Genomic DNA, 19,662 nt, shown 5'->3' with positions numbered 1-19,662 from the left:
ACTGTTTATTTAGAAAACATCTTGTCATTCATCATAGAATTAGGCGGTGCAAAGATTTGATTATAATTCTTCCAAGACTAACAAAAGATAACATAATTATTCTTCTGATTTTTGTCCCAGCAGGAGAGAAATGGAACCACGGGGCATGTTTATTTGTACCACAAACCACATATTTCCTTGTTTAGGAACTTTAATGAAATCATAACCTCACACTAAAGACTGTATTAAAGATCTTTTTCAATTTAGAATGGTAAACAAGAGGGTTATAAATCTCAAAATACTGTTTTAGAAGAAAGCATGTCTGATTGTACTGAGATTTTTTTTCCTGAATTACTACATAAAAAAAATAAGACAAGTGGAGAAAAAGCTTTTTTTCCCTGCCAAGAAGATGAAGTCAATCAGCTTGTGGCTCTGTACCACTTTTTTCCCTTTGCTCTGACTGCTGAATGAACTATACTGGCAAGTCAGACATCGCAAGTATCTGTTCAGTTTATCCACAGCTCTTTGCGAGCACATGATCAGCTCTCTGGTTACTCTGCTCAGAGAATACATACTGAAGTTCTCTGAGTATGTACAAATTATAAAGTTTTCATCACACTGTAATCACAAGTAATCAAAATACTTAGGGTGCTCTGTTTGGGGCATTGCCTGGTTACTCTGATACAACCATTAACCTTCTATCTGGATGTAGACTGCCTGATACATTTAAGGTACTTTTGGGGCTTGATCTTAATATCTCCATCTAGAGAAAAGGAATGTTGCCCTCCCTTGCTTTATGCTCATTTCCATAGTGGTTTATCCGCCAGCCTTTTGGCAGCAGTGGGAACCAATCTAATATTAATCGATTACCTGGAAGCCCTCAAACTGACTGCATATCCAACAAGCACGTTTGAAATGCTGTTTATATTCCAATAAGGCTGTTGTTTAATTTCAGAGATGTTACATGAAATATATTGTTAGCAGTTGAAATTCATTGCAATTTTTCCAGAAAGCCATGGCTAGCTCTAATCAGAAGTAGTGCTCTCCTCTAGAAATTAATTACTTGCATGCTATTGGGGAGTAGGGGTATTTATAAACTAAAACATAATTTTGAATTTTCGTTGACCCATATTGATGGATTATATTTATTTACAAAATTAATTGCCGCTGATGTAGCTTACCATAAAAATCTGGTTGAGGAAATGTTTTCAGATGAGCATTTACATTCAACTGCTAAGTGCAACCAAAAAGCCTCTGTCGGTTGTGCATAATTGGAGTAAATATTTTTTCAGGTTTCATTCATTTGGAATCTAGGTTACAATTCTGGATAAAAGAATTTAAGAGCTGTTTGAGTATTTTGGACAGGAATATCTTCTTTTTATTTGCTTAGGAAGTATTTCTCAGTCATATGCACTGACTGGACAAAAGTTGCAACACTGAATTGAAGTGACCGGGTCAGTCAGGTCTTGTTGGAAGGAGGTTTATGGGTTTTTTAAAAATGTGTTTCATAAAAGAGTCCTGATTTGCGTTTACAGTGAGCTTCTAAAATGGTGCCAATCATTCACAATTAGAGTAAATATTTTTTCAGGTTTCATTCTTTTGGAACTGAGGTTAGAACATTCAGTGAAAATACTGAATGACACTTCTAAATAAACTGGGCACATGTGTGTGGGAGGTAGTAAGAAACTCACTAGAAGCATATGTTTGATGTTCCAGGCAATTTTTATTTTATATTAAAAAAAATGCCAAGCCCCTCAGTAAGAAGGCTTAGCTGCAGCACTGAGAAAAAAAACCCATTTAACACTTCAAGAATTTAGCCCCTCTTTATTTTTTTCATCTTTAAGTAGTTACAGTAATTGTATTCATCCATCAGCAAATTATTTGCCTCCCTTTGCTGAATGAAGGTTTCATGAGTCCAGTGCTGGAGTGCACCAGCACAGCAGTGGCTACACGTGGCCATGGATGTGCACGAGAAGAGGTGAATCTGACCTTTAGCCACATGCCAGGGAGCAGAGGTGGGGACTGCACCCTCTGGGGAGGAATTTGTCTGTTCAAACAGCCCTCACTGCTCCAACACCTATTTCATGCCAAGGGAAGGGAAGGGAAGGGAAGGGAAGGGAAGGGAAGGGAAGGGAAGGGAAGGGAAGGGAAGGGAAGGGAAGGGAAGGGAAGGGAAGGGAAGGGAAGGGAAGGGAAGGGAAGGGAAGGGAAGGGAAGGGAAGGGAAGGGAAGGGAAGGGAAGGGAAGGGAAGGGAAGGGAAGGGAAGGGAAGGGAAGGGAAGGGAAGGGAAGGGAAGGGAAGGGAAGGGAAGGGAAGGGAAGGGAAGGGAAGGGAAGGGAAGGGAAGGGAAGGGAAGGGAAGGGAAGGGAAGGGAAGGGAAGGGAAGGGAAGGGAAAGGGTCTGGATTCAGCTGGCAGTTGATAACTTCACAGGGAGTTAATAATTTTAGGGGATTTTCAAAACTGCATGACTTGCCTTAGTGCTAAATTGGGTTGACCCATAGTTTCTTAAAATGTAGGAAAAAATAGGTTTGCAAAAACACACTACCTTATTAATTTATCCCTTGTATGTCTGTTCTTTATGATGTCCCTTGTATGTCTGTTCATTATGATGTCCCCTGCTTTTTGTTGTATTGCCTTTCCTTCTTCCATATTTTCACCATATCAGATTGAAAGTTAGTCAGCATAAAGTATACATAAAAATGTTAAGGAGTTTGGGAACACCTGGCTCAGCGCATCCATGTCTATTCCAGTGCATTGGAATGGTCAATCTAATGACAGCAACTTGGAGAAGAAATGGTGAGGATTCTCTGGAGAAAATAATTTGTACATTTTCTGCTCTGACAAAATGAAAAAAAAAAGTTTGATTCTAACAGTTGTAAAATAATATGTGATGTTGCTGTGGAGTCTAGGTGGCTGTTCCAAAAATTTCATTTAACACCACATTTGACTATGTTCACAATAAAATTTCTTTAAGTGATACTTCATGACTTCATTGTTTGTTATTTCAGCATCACATTGATGTGACTGTCGCTCATTCTTTAATGGCTAACTATATATACATTTATTGGGGTACTTTAAATTGGGATCAATAGGTAATCAAAACTCAAGAACTGCTACACAGTACATAAAACTATTACAGAAGTTTCCAGATCTTTTAGATCATGCTTACTTAAGTCAGCATTTTCAAACTCACTTAAATTAATCACCTGCAAGTGAAATTCTGTCTCCTTTGATTTCCATTTCAGCTTTTCCATTTCACTGAACATGATTAAGGTTCCACCTATAGGCTGTATTTAAGCACCCAAGTTTGTAGTCTGTTTTTTCAGTCATGTCAAACACATAATTTCTATAAAGTCAATATAGCTTATATATGCTCAGCATTCCTGGCACCTGGAATGAATTTTGGATCTAACTCTGCAGGTGTTCCATGTCAACAAAGTACTGCACCTGCCCAGAATTACCAGTACTGCTACACTCAAAGCTCAACAATGACCATTTCCACTGGTTTCCCCCCCAAATTATTCTATATGCTATTATTCCATTTTCTTGTAACACCTGTGTCTGTTTGTCTTAAACATTGTAACTCGGCATCTATGTCCCAAATTCGCATTAGCAAACTACCAAGTATGGAATTGCTGCTACCAGAATCACTCTACCATATTTCACTGTGAATTTCACACATGAAAATTTCATTGGAATTTTTGTCATGGCAAAGATCAACATACTGATAAGACCAATTGTTATTCCTCATGATAATCTACACAGAACTCCTTTTTTTTTCTGATGTAGAACTGCTCTATTATAAAAATCCTGATTTTACCAGAATTGACAAGTTCTTAGTCTTCCTGCAGGAAATCTGGAAGGTCTTTCAGGCATCTATCATGAGCTCTTCTGATCTCAATGTTGGCGATCTTCTTGCGTCTTACATGAAATTGAAATCAGAATGTATTACCTATGCTGCCGCATTGAAGTACACCTCAGAGGGAACAGCATAAATGCCACCTTGGAGTTATATTGATTAGATTTGCACCAACTTGCAGTTCTAATACCTCATATAGAAAATGTTAAGTCAGTAAACTTAATGCATAAATAAAAGAATCTGCTTTTGTGTCACCCTTTTCAGCGTAAATGTTACTTTCTGATAAGAAAAACTGCAGATAGCCAGTTGCTTTGAGAAGCTCATTAATAGGGACAAAGCTTATTTATTTATTTATTTATTTATTTATTTATTTATTTATTTGATCTCAGAGAAAGGTTAGAAATATGCTATCAAATGATAAAAAATTATCCAAATGATTATTGAGCCACTTGAAGCCCTATCTTCTCCTTAATACTGTACAGTAGCTGTCAGTTATCTTTAGAATAAAGCTTCTATTCCAGTTTTCATAGCAAAGCTATATTACAGCAAATGTGTTACTTTTAAGAATTCTACAGATCTGTTCACTTTAATCGGTCCTTTCAAAAAATACAGATTTTTCAATTAGATGTTTAAATATATTTGAAATTAGAACAACAGAAGCCAGCCTGAAGTACAATTTAAAAAATGAAATGCTTTGAATGCATTTTTTACTACACAAACCCACAAGATCAAATACTATCATTGTAAGCATATTTTTCAGCACACTCATAAAAATAATCACATAATGCATATCCAGATGCTTAATGGTAAACTATGCTTTTCAACACTCTGAACAAGGGCTGTGATTCCAAATAGCAGATATGTTCAGCTCCAGCAGCTGCAGTCATTGCTGCCTGAGACATCTGCCAGAGGTTACCATCCTTCTGCTGCTCCTCAGCTGCCTGGTCTAGTGAGCTCTCAACTTATTCACAGCCTAACTCACCAACTACTACACCAGCTGAGGAGAGAGAGAAACTCCATGCAGCTTTCCAACATCTGGCAGGGAAGCAGACCAGGCAACTGGTACAAGGAGTCAAAACCCCTGGCAGCCAAGGCTAGTTCTGTCTAGATGGGAAATCAGAGCCCAAAGATAAAGCTCAGTCAGCTGGAATATGCCTGCCTCATATTAGTGCAAACCTACGCTCTATGGCTTGCAGTGACTTGAAAGGATAAGCAAACCTTGTAACGGTAAAGTGCAGCAAAGAGGTCTATGTAGAAAATTACATGATTCTTTAAGTCGATGAGTTCCAGATTAATAAAACATGCTGACCAAGCCAGATCATGACCCTTGTCATGCAGGAAACGTCCTTCCTTTCGGGAATTTCACACTCATACTTTTTTGGGGTTGATTTCTTTCTGGCCATTTCTTATTTTAATGGCCTTTTTGGGGCCACCGATCAGTGGGTTGCTGTTCTTGGTTTGCGGTTTCAGGGCTCCACTCTGACCACTGCGTCCTGAATTCTGGTTCTTACTGCGTGCAGTTCGCCGCTTTTGTTCTTGCAGTCTCTGTTCCCACCTCTGTAGAAATGCAGAAGACAAAAGAGAATGAGTTAGGGAAGGACATTATCATAAATAATTACATCCTAATAAAAGCTATCCTGAACCACAGATGCTGGTGCTATGGTGTCATGCTCTATATTGCAAGGTCATTGATGTCAGCATGTAATGGCTATTTGCGGGGAGTCTGTTATATGTTAGAGGGAATTTCCACAACACCAGTTGATGGAAATGACAACTGCCCATCTCATGTGCATGGTGCATGTGACTGCCTTTTCAGAAATACAGGGGAGCTGGCATCATGCTATCAAAAAGTCAGGACCCCTTCCTTGCTGTCTTGCTGGACATCCTACTTGACTTTTCCTCTGAAAAGTCTACAGGAATCAAACCATCCATTCACAATATACATTTAAGCACACAGCCACAAGGGGAACTAGTATTTACTTTCTGCTTCTGCTTTTCTCTGGGGTGGAAAGGACTGGGCAGGAACAACCTTATGTTATAGACAGACAATAATGATGATCACAGTGAAACCACAGTGTTAAGAGTTGCAATAGCATGGTTTGAATAATGCACCTGCAACTTTATTCAGCAGCATCTCCAAGAAATTTTGAAAAGCAACAAGCCAACCAAAGATAACAGCTGTCAGATTTTCATATCCAATAATGCAGTAGTTAGGAAATAGGTTTTTAGAGTAAGTTTAACTGGTCAGCTCTCCAAAACATGGAGGGATCCATAAAACAGCAACAGAGACTGCAGACTTTCACCTCTAGGAACAGAAATACCTACTTTAAGGAAAACAAGGTAGGCAGTAGAACCCAGAAATTATCTCACCTCTCCCCTCTATTATCTTTCCTTTCTGAAATTGCTAGAGGCAGCGGATTTACCCAGTGATTAGAGCAAGAGAAATGTTCTCCAGCTTGCCTATTCAATATCTCTGCACTGACTTTGTTGCAGCTCAGACTCTTGTCCTGGCTAGAGAAAAGACCAGCAATGTTGTGGTTATGTTAACAACTGTCCTCTGTGGTTAACAGACAGCTTAAAACATCCATTGTAAGTGGTAACTCAAGACAATTCTGGATGCAAGTCTTCACAGATGAATGATGGGCATTAAAATGAAGCCACTGTGATACCTAGCTCCATACTGGCTTTGTGTGGTCAAAGTTATTTTATGCATCTTTATAAAACCAAAAATATCAGAAGGCATTTAGTTGTGTCCCACTCAAACACGTTTAAATGAGGATTTAGTTTCTGAAACTATTAATATGAGAGGAAATTACATGTGCTTTGAAGGGCATTTTTTTTGGCAGTCATGCATCTATTTGACAATCTGAAAACTAATGCCCAAACATGATTCAAGACACAATTAGAAATGACAAAACAGTGTGAGGAGGTGACTAAAACACACTGCGTGCCAGTAACAGGCCATTAAGTTGACAGCTAGAGGATTTCAGGAATCCAAGTCATATGTCAATATTCTTCTAAATCCCACATGGCATCCTCTGCAATTGCCATGTATTTATTTTTTAAAGATTTAAAGTATGTTTTCTTTTCCACGCATAGGTTACAGAGTAAGTGAAGAGGGTATGAGAGAAGCACTGAATGCAATTTCCTGCAAGAAGCTGATCTGTAATCTAAAAGCTTTTTCTTATGGATTCCTACATCTCTTTTCCTCCTCTCTATCAATTGCCAATCAACTCATAATTAAAACACACATGTACATCCTTAAACATAGATGTATGTCCTTAATGCTCTGAAAACCTTCCTGAATTCCAAAAATAACTTTCTTCCATGTCTAAAACTGGGAGGAAGAATCAGACCTTCTCTCAACCCATCCTTTCTTTCCATTAAAAAGAGTTTACAAGCAGAGAGCGATATCAAGTGCTATCCTGAAGCCCCAAAAAGCAGGGGCATCTGCTGTGCCTGCCACCCCTGTCTCTATACTAAAGACTTTTCCTTCCAGTGTTTTCTGAATCCAGAGAGACAATGCCAAATCCTTTGGGTGGGTCTTAATAGGGAGTATGTGGTGAGAAGTGTGTGACTCCAGCCTGTAATCTTTAATGCAGCAAAAAACATTAATCCAGTGCAGAGGATTTTAATTTCCTTTCTTATCTAATGTGGGCTATGTACTCATCTGCATATCACCTCCACTTTCACATCAACGCTCCTTGTGGTAACAGGGATGTAAAAGAAATTCCTATATGCATTACTGTAAGAAACCAGAGTTCACACAAAGATCATCCCACAGGGTAAAATTAAAGAGAAATAAAATTTTAGAGACCCTAAACCACAAGATTAAGGTATTCAAATTTTCACTTATGCTTGGGTAACTATGAGGGCTGAAAAGGTTCAAGTGAAAATAATGACACCCAGGGGAGTTACAGATATCTGAAAGTGAAACAAAAGTGTTTGACTTTTTATCAAGAACCTCAGCATTCTCTTCTTTGGCTGTATTTACCTTAAATCTTCTGTTTAGTTGGTCCTTCCATTTTTCAACTAGACATCCATCAAGAAGCATCAACCTGAAAATTAAGAAATACACACAAATTATAGATATTTCTGATTTTTATTTCTGAGATGCCATTCCAGATGATTTGATACAGACTGGGGTTGAAATGCACCCACAGGTACTGGTACTGACAGGTTTTATGGATGGGATGACAGGATACCATATGTTTCTCTGTGTGTTTGTGTGAAGAGTAGATTCAACTGATGCATTTTACTTCTGACTTTAAAAAAGAAGCTGTTTCACATGCACCAGCTAATACAGCTTACCTGAAAAACAGTAATATAATCATATGATCACTTACAATTGTATCCATTTCTACCTATAAATACATGAGGATGGCAGTATGTGTTTCCTACATCTATCTCCTTAATGAGTCCTTTAAGGTGAATTTGGAAGATGTATGGTTAGTGATACTTGCCATACTTCCCTACCAGCAAAATCCAGCTAGCTCCTGCATGAAAGCATTGAGTCTAGCTGTTATGAAATGAACAAAACAAATATGTGACTATTAAATATATATGCCTTAAACAGCTCCTAAAGCAGCTTATTCTATAGCAGTCTGATGTCACACCTTCCACGTTCCAGCCCAGTGACAATTTTTGGGGTTTTTTTTAGGTTGGTTGGTTGGTTGAGATACCAGGCCTTAACATGCCCTAATATAAATTCCACTAAAATTCTCGGGGTTGTATTTAGACACCAGTGCTAGCTGGAAACATCAAGACATTGATATAAATGCACACAACATCACACAGCACTGTTCTGGCTGGTGAAGGTTAAATAGTGTAGCAGGACCTGACCTCCAGTTTCTATGAATAGCATCACTGCTCTTAGCAGCTCAAACACAGTACAAAATGCTGCCTCTGTGCATACAGCTTGACCATATATAAAAGGCCTAACATGAGTGCAAACCTTGGAGAATCAGGACCAATATGTTGTACATTTCTTTCCAAAGAGAAATTATACAACTAACGTAACAGGATTGATGCCAAGGCCATACTGCCATGAATGAAACCACAACATGGAGCACATCTGGCACAGCTTTGTTCAGGTCAAATTATCCACTGAGGCTCTAACCCTAACAACAGGCAATAGGTATTTTGCCATTGACTGCAGAGGAGGTACAGCTTCCACCCATTCTGCCTCTGTCATTTTAAAAAACTGATGTAACTCAAAACCTTCTGTTTTCCTGCCACTGAGTTCAACAGGAAGCACATATAATAGTTTATGTTTCTTTTTCAAATCCACTTTAGTACACTATATGAAATTAAAAACCTCAATGACCTTTAAAAACCATCACAAGACATTTAGTGAATCACGTGTTTTTTCCATAATAATGGAGATGATTGTGATATTTGACTTATGAAATCTCCCTTTCCTAACAGCCTCCAGAGGATCCTCTGCAACCCAGAGCTCCTCCATCACCATTCTGGTCATAGTCTTTCTACATGGGCCAGAGCTTGTATCCCTAAATTGACTAACTCAAAGAGAGGGCACTATATTAACATCTGTGAAATACTTCCAGACCTAGATGAGCAAAGAGCTGGGTAGTAATATAATACTGTGTCTGCTAGCTCGCCAAAAAACAAGATAAAGCAGTAAGATATCAGATGGCAAATTTTAGAAACACCTATAACATGCTCCCAAAATAGCAATATAAAGCCCATTAAAAATATGGGCATGGCCCACCTCATTCCACATGTGGATGTTCCATGGTCCTTAAAACTGTGCATGGCCAATTAACAGCAACATCACAGTATGCAAAACCAGCGTGCACATTTCACAGACAGCCTTGCCTCCAAACTACAACACCTACAGAACCTAAAACACCACAACCTGCTCTGCTGGCATTTACTGGTGTGCTTGGGGAGCTAATGTGGATGGGATGCCCCCTTCTGCCTCAAGGAACCAGGGAGAAAAGGGAGCTGTGATTCACCACTCCTTCCCCTCCAGGCCAGCATGCTGGATTTCCTTCCATGCCTGGGGCTAGGCTGACTGCCAGATGAAAGGTCTGGTAAAGTTTGTTTTGTTTTGTTTTTAATTTTAATCATACAGCAGGACTGGCAAGCTGCTCTAAGAGTATTTACTTTTCATCTGCCATCTGGGAGCTGGAGCTCCAATAGCTGCAGCTTTGGCTGGTCCCGCTACGAGTGCGGGATCAGAAACATCTCATTGATGGCACTGGTCCACAGCACGGACAGGCCAGAGGAGAAGGCCTGCTCTGACTCCAGCAGCTCTGCTGACAGAGGATGTGTATCATCTCCAGCCCACTCCCCTGGTGAGGCAGAATGATGCCTTCCATGTGGTCCTGCCAACACAGACCATCATCTACAGCCACCAATTTGGCTTGTTGCACACAAAGCAACTCATCCCCATGGAAAAGTGATCCTGGAAAAACACTCCAAAGCTGGAGGTGACTGAGCTGCTGCATGATGCTTTATCAATATGCTGTCAGCACCTAATGCCACCAGATTTATGCTCTTTGCATGAGTCAAATTTTGTAAATACATCATGGAACAAAGCTGAGGCTGATAAAGTGGAGAAAGTCAGCTGTGAAGGTAATGGAAACATGTAGGTGTATGTATGAATTATCCTAAAGCAAGCTTATGATGAGGAAGAGAGATTTACTGGTCCTCCTTCCCATCTATCACAGCCAGCTCTAACACTTTTCTGCAACACATCACGGCTTACCTTGAGCGCCACTCATAGCACATGATGAGAACATCCTGCTTTGGTTGAAGAGGTGGGCACTGGCACGAGGAATTTGTAAGAAGAGGCACTTGGGACAGAGGAATTGATGTTGAAGACTTGAGTATGTCTTTGACTTCAACCACAGTGGTTATCTCATTGCAGTTCCCTCTTTCTACGCTTTTTACTTTAGCGTGAATGACTGCAAATAGAAAAACAGGGAGTGAGAACAATAAACAGTCTTGGAAATTTAAATGCATCTCAAAATTAAATAAAATATATTGAATTGGAAACTGTTGTTTTGGTTGTGAAACTAGAACTACTTCTGCCTGTGTGGGCATGAGCAGTGGCTTAGTATAACAGAGGCCTGATCTCATTTTGGTTTTCAGTAGGACTGTTGACAACTGTAAAATTAAACATGTGCTTAAATCTTTGCCAGATCAGGCCAACCAATCTCGCCTGGAATCACACACACAAACAGCTCCTTCAACTCAGACCTTGAAGAACCCTTTGCATAAATCTAACCCATTCTCCAGCCACATTTGGCTATTTCCAATTAAGTAATGAATAATTTACCTCACAGACACTTGTCATGAATTCAGTTTTTTCAATAATAAAATCACTTCCTGTAGATTGTAACCAGGAAACACAGTATTTTCTTAAATATTAGAAACAAGGGAAGGCCATAAACAATAGTCAAAAAACTAAGAGGCTTAGGATTTACATTATTTACTTGAGCTATACCTTTTTTCATCTTTTGCCTTTGGATTCTCTACCAATAGTGAGATGCTTATATAAACGAGACACTGAAAAAGGTTCTTCTGACTCTGAATACACAATCATTTGCATTTTTACCTTTCATTGAGGAAAACTGCATGTCTGCACAGATGCAAGAAGGTGAAGCACTGTAGATTGCTCTGAAATTATCCCTGGGCTAACTTTGTACAAACTCTGGCATCACCTACCACTCCAGCATTTCATCCCTTCTCTCTTGTGAGAAATACCAGATCTAATAAATTAAGATTTTTACATAAAGGATGTCAAAATAAGAAATGTCAAAATAGAAAGGGTTCTACTGCCCAAAAATTCTTCAGTGAAAGAAGCATGAGAAGTGCATAGACTGCAGGGTGATCAGCCTGTCCCTGCCAGCCACCGGGTGAAAAGCCTCCACATGAACCTCATAACATTTGGAATAAACTTCACACATAGAAAACAGGAGACCAGCACTGTTAATGCAGTCTGGTGTTTATATGCTACCTTTATCAGGACATGGATAACAGACACAAAACATGTGAGGAATTTCAGTTTTGGAGATTCACAATCCATTTTCAAGGCTGGTTGATACAACTGAAAGTACAATTTGGCTGTATGTCTTATTTTAAAGGTTTTCAGAAAAAAATGGATTGATTTTCAACCCATTAAATCTTGTCCCTCAATTCATTTTCTGTATAAACAGGTCTATTTATCTCACAGGGTGCTGAATAAAAAATTTACATTTCAAAAACAAAATCTTGATTTCACAAATTCAATGGAATTAAATTTTGGACCCCAACATACAGGTTCTACTCAAGGAACATTCCCATTGAAATCACTGGAATCAGAATTTACACGGCTAACACCTGTCTTTCAATTCAGAACAGTCATTTGATATCACTACTTTTCATATGTTTCAGGCAACTGTGGAAGCTCATTGTTCCACCTAAACGTATTTCTGTGCTGTACTGATACAGATCAAAGAATTATATAAAAAGAATAAGTCATGTAAATGCACCAAAATGCTATAATGAACAAAAAATTGTACAATTATCTAAGCTAGAGGTTCAGCTTGATTATTCCCACCAAACATGCTAATAAAGAAGCAAATAGCTACAAACTTACTTTCATTTGATATCAAACAAATAGGAACTGATCTATATTATAACCCTACTGCAGAAGAACTAGATAAATGACTGGGAAAAAACCTGTCATTGAGAAAATACCCACAAAGTACAAAATGAAGCAATACTGCATATAAAATTCATAGTTAATAGGGGCTTTGTACTGACACTAGGTTTAATCTGGCATTTATCTAATCTTAATTAGATAAATTCGTGACTCACACCATCAGAAAACTGAGTCGAGGGAAGCCAAGGGCAAAGAGGAGTGAATACTTATTTTTGTTGCCAATATGTCACCCAACATATAATAAAACTATCAGCTATCTCCGTGGCTGGACGGTGCGAATTGTCACTGAATTTAGTTAATCTCTGACAATTCTGCACCAGACAGAACTCAGGCTAATAAGTAAAAACATATACAAATTTCTAAAAACTTTTTACTTTGCTGCAGCTGGTTCACATCTACAAATTTTATTTGGGTAGCAAACTCCTGTTTATTCTACCTGCTGGATGAAAACAGGAGCTGGCCAAGTCACCACACTCACATCAGGCATAACTGCCTTTACTAGAGTGACCTTTGCAGCAGCAACCACCCCTTCTGTGGAGCATATTACTGACATTTTACTGCTTTTGTCAGAAACACACCACCATCTGTGCCATTACTACTACTGCCTGCACATGGTGTGTGCTACAGCTGGATTTTGGAAGAGGACAGCTAGGTATTCCCTGGCAAACACCTTGGAAAGGCTATGTTGGAGCAGTCTTCTCATGCCACACTTGCTGGATGGGGCCTGGTGTGGGTTCAGCATCCACACAGAGCTCCCTAACTTGCAGGGACACAAGGAGGATGTGGGGCAGGCAAAGTGAAGCATTTTTCCCATGCACTTACTGTAGCTGTAGTTCTTGGCCAAGTAGGTTGACAGCGTGGGCTTTGTCTTTTTGCACCTGCACCGCTCTTCAAAGGAAAGGAAGAGAAGGGAGAAAGTTGAGGGGTGTCAGAGGGACCCTGTCTCCGGGCAGGTGGAGGTGGGGGATCGTCCTAGGCTCACCCTGGCCACGGCTCCTGCAGTCAGGCTCCAGGGGTCTGTCTGGCACCATAAAGCCTTGTGTGAAGTCCGTCCACTTCACATCTGCAAACAAAGGTGCGTCAGGGACTAAAAACAGTCGGTAGAGGCTCCAGGACTGGAGCGTGAGGGTCCCGCAGCCCGCCCGTCCCACCCCGGGGGCGTCCCGCGGGGGTGGAGGGAGTCCTCCCTCCCACCTCTCGCTGCCCCCAGGGTTCTCACCCTCCGGCACGTCGGTGACGATGGCCTCTGGGGAGATGCAGACGCCGCGGTCGTAGACGGGGAGGTCGTCGCAAGCCAGGCTCTCGGGCCAGCTGTGGTTGTAGCGGCGCATGATGGGCTCGCAGCCGTCGCGGGCGCGCTGGCAGACGGAGCGGCACGGCTTGATGGGGTCGTAGAGGAACTCCAGGGTGCAGATGGGGGCGTACATAGCGCAGAGGAAGAAGGGCAGGACCGGGCTGCAGCCGGTGGCCACCAGCTCCTCGTACTGTTCGATAGCGAGGACGGCGTTTTCCTGGGTGCTGTGGTGGAGGTGGTTGGGCATGCGGGTGATATTCCAGGGCATGGAGCGGCACATGGGGATGCGCACCGCCTCGCACGGCGCGCCCTGCGCCCGCGGGCTCACCCGCAGCCACAGGGACACCGCCACCAAGGCGCGCAGCATCCTCTTCTTCCTCCTTCTCCTTGTCCGCCGCCGCCCGCCGCCGCCCCGCGGGTCCCGGCGGCCGAAGGGCGCGGAGCGGCGCTGCCTCCCGGAGCCCGGCTGCAGTCAAGTCGCGGGAGCCGCCGCGCCGACAGCCATGGACATCGCGGGACCGCATTTATACCAGTGGCACGAGTGACGTGGGGCCGATCGCGCTCCCTTGGCAGCCCCGCTCCTCCGGGGGGTGGGGGGTGTGCGTGTATGTGTGCGTTTTGCTGTGCAGGCACGGTGACATCACCTCCACCCCGTTTAATCCCCCGGCGACATCACTGCGTCTCTCGGCCGCCGCTCCAGCTCCGTTTCAGTTTTCATCTGTGTCATAAATTCCTTCAGGTGGAAGGGGGGCGGAGGGGGGGAGGAAACCCAAACCACACGGTTCTGCCGCGGGGCTCTGCGCTCCGGCGCGGGGAAAGGGAAGGCGACGGTAGGAACCGCGGCTTCTTCCGTGGGGCTGAACTTTATACGCCGCGTTTTCTCAAGGGAGAAGAAACTTTTGCGAGTTTGAGGGAGCTCCGGTGGCTGTTCCCGACGCCTCCAGGGGGTTGCAGAATTCCCTCCATGAGCTCGGCACGGACGGGGAAAGGCGTGAAGTGCACGGGCGGACAGACGGGGTGGTGGCTGGTGGCCCGGTTTACTCGGAACAGGGGAAGCGGTAGCAGCCGGGCCGAGACGGAAGCGGGCGGCGGGGCCGGGCATCGCGGGGGGCCGCTGTGGGGCTGCCGTGCGGGCAGGCAGCTCGCCGCCCCGCTCCCCCAGCCGCTGTCCCCCACCAATCGCATCTGCACACCAGCGGAATAAGGGGCTTCAGACTTTTTCCCAAGCTGTTTTGTATTTTCCTTTCCTTGGTGCTCCACGGCCACGCGCCCCTGGTGCAGAGGAGTGCCGGGGCCAATGGGCTCCCTCATCCCTCACAGCCCACCTCTGTTCCCCCTTGCACGGAAAGACGTCCGGGCCCGTTCTTCCCTGTGGGAAACGCCGCTCCCCAGTCTTTGAGGGGCCCGCTGAGATAAGAAGATTAACTCCATGTCAGGTTATCCCAGTGACCTGAGAGAGCCGGAGTCTGGCTCTGAGGTACCTGCCGCGGCCAGGTACTGTGGTGCCACCGGGGTTGCCCTCGGCAGATGCAGCAGAGCTGCAGAGACGGAGCACCCGAGGGGTACGGGCCTCCCCTTCCCTTAGTGGGTGAGGAAAGCACATCCAGAGCAGGCAGGAAACAACAGCTGATACACCTAAGAGGGCAGTGGGGGATGAAGGAATGCATATGGTGAAGGAATGCTTGGTGACACTGTCTCTTCGAGGGGAGGCACTGAAATGCCCCCCTCGAGGGCAACATTAAAGCAGTTTGTCCCAGCAGGTCACTCCTGTTCGCGCATCCCCTCCCTCCCCAAGCTCACGCAGATGCCCCTCTGGGCAGCCCTCGCGGAGCAGCGGGCACGACCAGGGCGCCCAGACCCTCCCGGCTGCGCGGAGGGAGGCCTGAGAGGGCGAGGGTCCCTGTCGCTTGTCACCGCGCTGCCTGCTGCCCCGCCGGCGTCCGGGCGCTGTGGCAGCGGACGCCTCTCGCCGCCGAGGTGATGCGGGTTTGGAGGCGGGCCGCCCCCGCCCCCCGGCACAGCCTGCCCGCCCGCCTGCGCGCCGTGCGGGGCGGCCGTGCGCCGAGGCAGCGCGGCGCGGAGCGGAGCATGGCGCGGCCGGAGGCCGGGCGGCTGCTGCGCCCGGGGCCGGGGCCGCCGCTGCGGCTGCTCCTGCTGCTGGGCGTCCTCCTGCTGCGCGGTGGAGCGGCGGCGGGGGCCGAGCCGTGCCAGGCGCCGCGGCAATGGGAAGGGCGCACCGTGTTCTACGAGCACGGCTCGGGCCGCAACACGCGGGCCGCCGTCTCCTACGACGGCCCCAACCAGCGCCTCCGCATCCTGGAGGAGAGGAAGGCGCTCATCCCCTGCAAGAAGTAGGTGGCGGCGAGACCTGCGGCAGGGCCGGGCCGGGCGGGGCGGTGAGGGTCGGCACAGAGCCCGGAGGCGCCTCCCGGGGGGTGTGGGGTGATGCGAAGTCGGGAAGGGGGGTGCCCCTCGGGCCCCGCGTTGCCAGCGGCTCCTCCCCCGTGTGAGTCGGGGCCGGCGGAGGCGAGGCACCGGCGTGCGGGGAACAGCTGGCGCTAAGAAGCCTGTCACCAACGTGGCTTGGATCCGTGTAGCTATAGGTGTATATATTTGTATATATATCTCCGTGTAGATATATGTGTATATGTATCGACAGATTTATGATCAACAGTGTCAGCTTTTTACCTTCAGAAATATTCCCCCCTCCCAGCTCTTTTGCTATTCAAATGGAATTTGAAACGAATCCAAAAATTTGTGGTATAATGGGTGTCATGAGGTATAATGAAGAGGTTATATTCAATCATGTGAATAACGTTATGGGGTAAGGGAGGAGGCTCTAACTCAGTAATTTGCTAACAAGTTTGAGTTACACGATCTCTGGGCCTTCTTGGTCCTCGTCAGTGCTAGCTCCTAAGTCAGTGCCAGGGCATTAGGATGCATGCTTTACCTGTGGCACAGTGTATTCATTCCCATTGCACAGCCCTGCAGGACCTTCCTGTTCTTCGTTTATACAGGATGTATCTGTTAAACCCATAACTAATACAAAAAAAAAATCCCTGTGTCATTGTCTGTTTCTTGATTTGCTGAAAAACAAACGTAGAGAAAACCTGACTAAAGAAGAGCCTCTTTTTCCTTCCTCAGCCTGCCAAGCTCAGGCTGGGTGGAAGAACTGATCGGCCTAGAGAGGCCTTCCTGGTGAGACATTTCTGACTACTGAGTGTCAGTTACTTTCAGACAACGTGTCAAAACATACCTGCCAGTGTGAGGGTAGCAAGTCTGCCCATACCTCCACTCTCCCACCTACGAATTGTTCAAATAATAGTGCATCCATCCTGAGGGATGTGTGAGACAAGGTAATGACCAGCCTACAAATGCTGTATCATCCAAACTAATGGTCTCTCCTGTTAAATGATCAATATTCCTTTTTCCTGCTGTATTTTTTCCCTGACGATCAATTTCATACCAACATTGCAAGGTAGTTGTTTTAATATTTCCAAAGCATATGCTCTTCTGTGATCCTTTTCCTCCAAATCCCCACACTCTCAGAACTGTTTTGTGTCTTTCATTTTCAGGCTTAACTGTGCCTCATTGTAAGCTTTTTTCATTACTGTTTTTGCATAGGTGCCATGTGAAGAATGTTAAAAGCAACATAGAGGTGTTTGCTGGTGGTCTGCTGACGTACAGCATGGAGTCTGACACTGGCCATGTGGTGTTCATGTTTCCCTTCTTCTGCAAGTCCTAGGTTAACTTTAATGTTTGACAAGCATAAAACTTGCTACAAAGCCTAATGCAAGTCTTTTCTAGCTTCTGAGTTGTACTACACTCATTTCTTCAAGCCTATGTTTACTTTGTTTGAAAACTTTATTTTAAGATTGAATAATTACTCTACATTTTAGACTCTGGGCCAGATTTTGTCCTTTTCCAAGATCTTAACCTTTTTACATTTTCGATAAATACCTGCTGTGGATGCAGTTTTGTCTGGGTTGGTAGCACTAGAAAGAGGCAGAGTGCACACAGGTGCACTTGTTGATTTCTCCTGTATTAGATTTTTGTTGTAGACAAATTTCTGACCTCAGAGGTCTTTAATGTTTCTAGGTCCATGTTTTCTGCCATCCAAAATTGGAGAGGGGTTGATTTTGTTATATGGGCAGTAGTGTCTGCTCAGGACATGATCCAGCTTCCATTTAAGTCAACAGAAAGTCTCCCTTTGGTTTCAGTATGTGTTGGATCAGGTCTAGAATTGTGATCACAACTTCATTTCAGTGTGGACACAGTGACTTGTAAACTGAAGCCTTCAAAAGTTATAGGCAAAGGGATTTATCCTGTCTTTTGAAAAATAATCTCTCCTCCACCCTGTTTTGACATTGACAAGAAAGGGGTAATTATGCCAAGGCAGTGAGTACAAAATCAACAAGAAAATCAACAAGAAAAATAGTTCTGCCCTGGTCTGTAAGGAAATTTCGATCGAAATTCGCACATTTTGCTCCTATCAGATGTAACTTATGTGCAGCAATCAGGGTTGGCCAACAACCACATTTTTCTACAAAGCATTTTCTGAAGCTTGCAAATGTGGACCTTAATCAGACACAGCCCTGTTTGAGTTATGGGCTGAGGTTAATCAAGGACACAAAGATTTGCCTGTGTGGAATGGCTTGCAGGCTCATAACCGCAGGAAAGCATGAAACTTTCAGGTTTTATTGTAGATCTATGTTTCAAATTCATGTGGCATTTTCATACCTACATCAGCCCAGTAAAACATACCTACCTCAACTCCAGAAAAGTAGCCATAAGGTAAACGCCCAGTTGCTGCTTCATTAGCATCACTTCTTTGTCCATCAGTTGTTTTGAGATCATCTGTGATGCAGTGACCACATTGGTAAAGAGTGCCCATTCCCCACTGTCCATCTGCACTGTGTCTCCTGCCACCTGGGCACACACCTCGCTTGCCAGACAACCAAGAGAGCCAGTTCATTAGGGAAGTCATAGCTGTGGTTTCAGAAAACCAGCTTGTTTGGTGGGTGTTTCTCTAGGTCACACAATCGGCTCCTGCACTGTGGCTCAGAGTGTAAAAACTACCAGCAGTGATTCTAGGCTGAGATTTTTTTGAGGAGAATCTATTCCAGTTGGATTCATTTCTGGGCTTTCTTTTTCACTTCTTTTACAGACCCAGCCTTAGCTATGTTCTGCTTCTTTTGTTTTCTCCAGCATGCCTTGCCCTGCTGCTTCTAGTCCCTTCAGGACCAAATTTTTGGGGGTAGACAAGGTGGGCAGGGACAATCTTAAAGTTTTGTGTGGTGCTCAGCTGATACTGATAGTAGAAGAAGAGAAAAAACAAACATTGAGTATGTTATGCTGTTTCCTGTTTGGACTTGGCCATTCCACATATAATGTGAAAGAGGAGCACTTGAAACAGCTCCCTAGACCTCTTGAGGCAAAACTGAGTTCCTGCTGTTAAACATAGAACATGTGTTTTTAGTCCTTTATGGCCTACCAGATGAAGTTGCTTCCTTTTGTGCTCTCTGGATGTTGAACCTTCCTCACTCTTGTTCAACCTTCTGTGGGCCTCTATCTCAGGACACTTCACAAAATAGGTAGTAGTCACCAGCATGGTTTGCACTTGGGGCAAGACTTTCTTTTTAAGGTAACTTCAAACGCTTTAGGTTTGAGTATGATGTCTCTACAAACTGGTGAGAAATCCTGGCACAAATAAGTCCAAACAAAAAATCCTACTGACCGCAATGCGGCCAGAATTTCATGTTGTCCATCACCGTTCATTTTCTTGGAGAAACAGAGCAAGGGTGTGCTCTTTGGCACTACTGAAGCCACTCAACACGTGTTAGTGCTCAGTTA

General features: G+C 44.0%; 2 protein-coding genes across 2 annotated transcripts in view; one reads left to right on the top strand and one right to left on the bottom strand.

Moving 5' to 3' along the window:
* Positions 1-4,247: 4,247 nt before the first annotated feature.
* Positions 4,248-14,462, bottom strand: SFRP4 (secreted frizzled related protein 4). Its single transcript, XM_084202220.1, is given in 7 exon segments — positions 4,248-5,398; positions 7,836-7,899; positions 10,575-10,773; positions 13,338-13,403; positions 13,498-13,578; positions 13,735-14,206; positions 14,208-14,462. Coding segments are annotated over 7 exon segments (1,197 nt in total). The 5' UTR covers positions 14,334-14,462; the 3' UTR covers positions 4,248-5,209.
* A 1,386-nt stretch (positions 14,463-15,848) lies between these two features.
* Positions 15,849-19,662, top strand: part of EPDR1 (ependymin related 1) — a 29,002-nt gene continuing 25,188 nt past the window's right edge. Inside the window, exon 1 of the mRNA XM_084226564.1 lies at positions 15,849-16,160. Coding sequence (XP_084082690.1) covers positions 15,898-16,160 — 263 coding nt within the window. The 5' untranslated portion in view covers positions 15,849-15,897. The remainder of the gene's footprint in view (positions 16,161-19,662) is intronic.

This window comes from Fringilla coelebs (assembly GCF_963513975.1).
Source record: "Fringilla coelebs genome assembly, chromosome: 1".
NCBI classification, from domain to species: Eukaryota; Metazoa; Chordata; class Aves; order Passeriformes; family Fringillidae; genus Fringilla; species Fringilla coelebs.
Note: the sequence above shows the minus strand (reverse complement) of the source record. Positions and strands in the feature narration are given on the sequence as shown.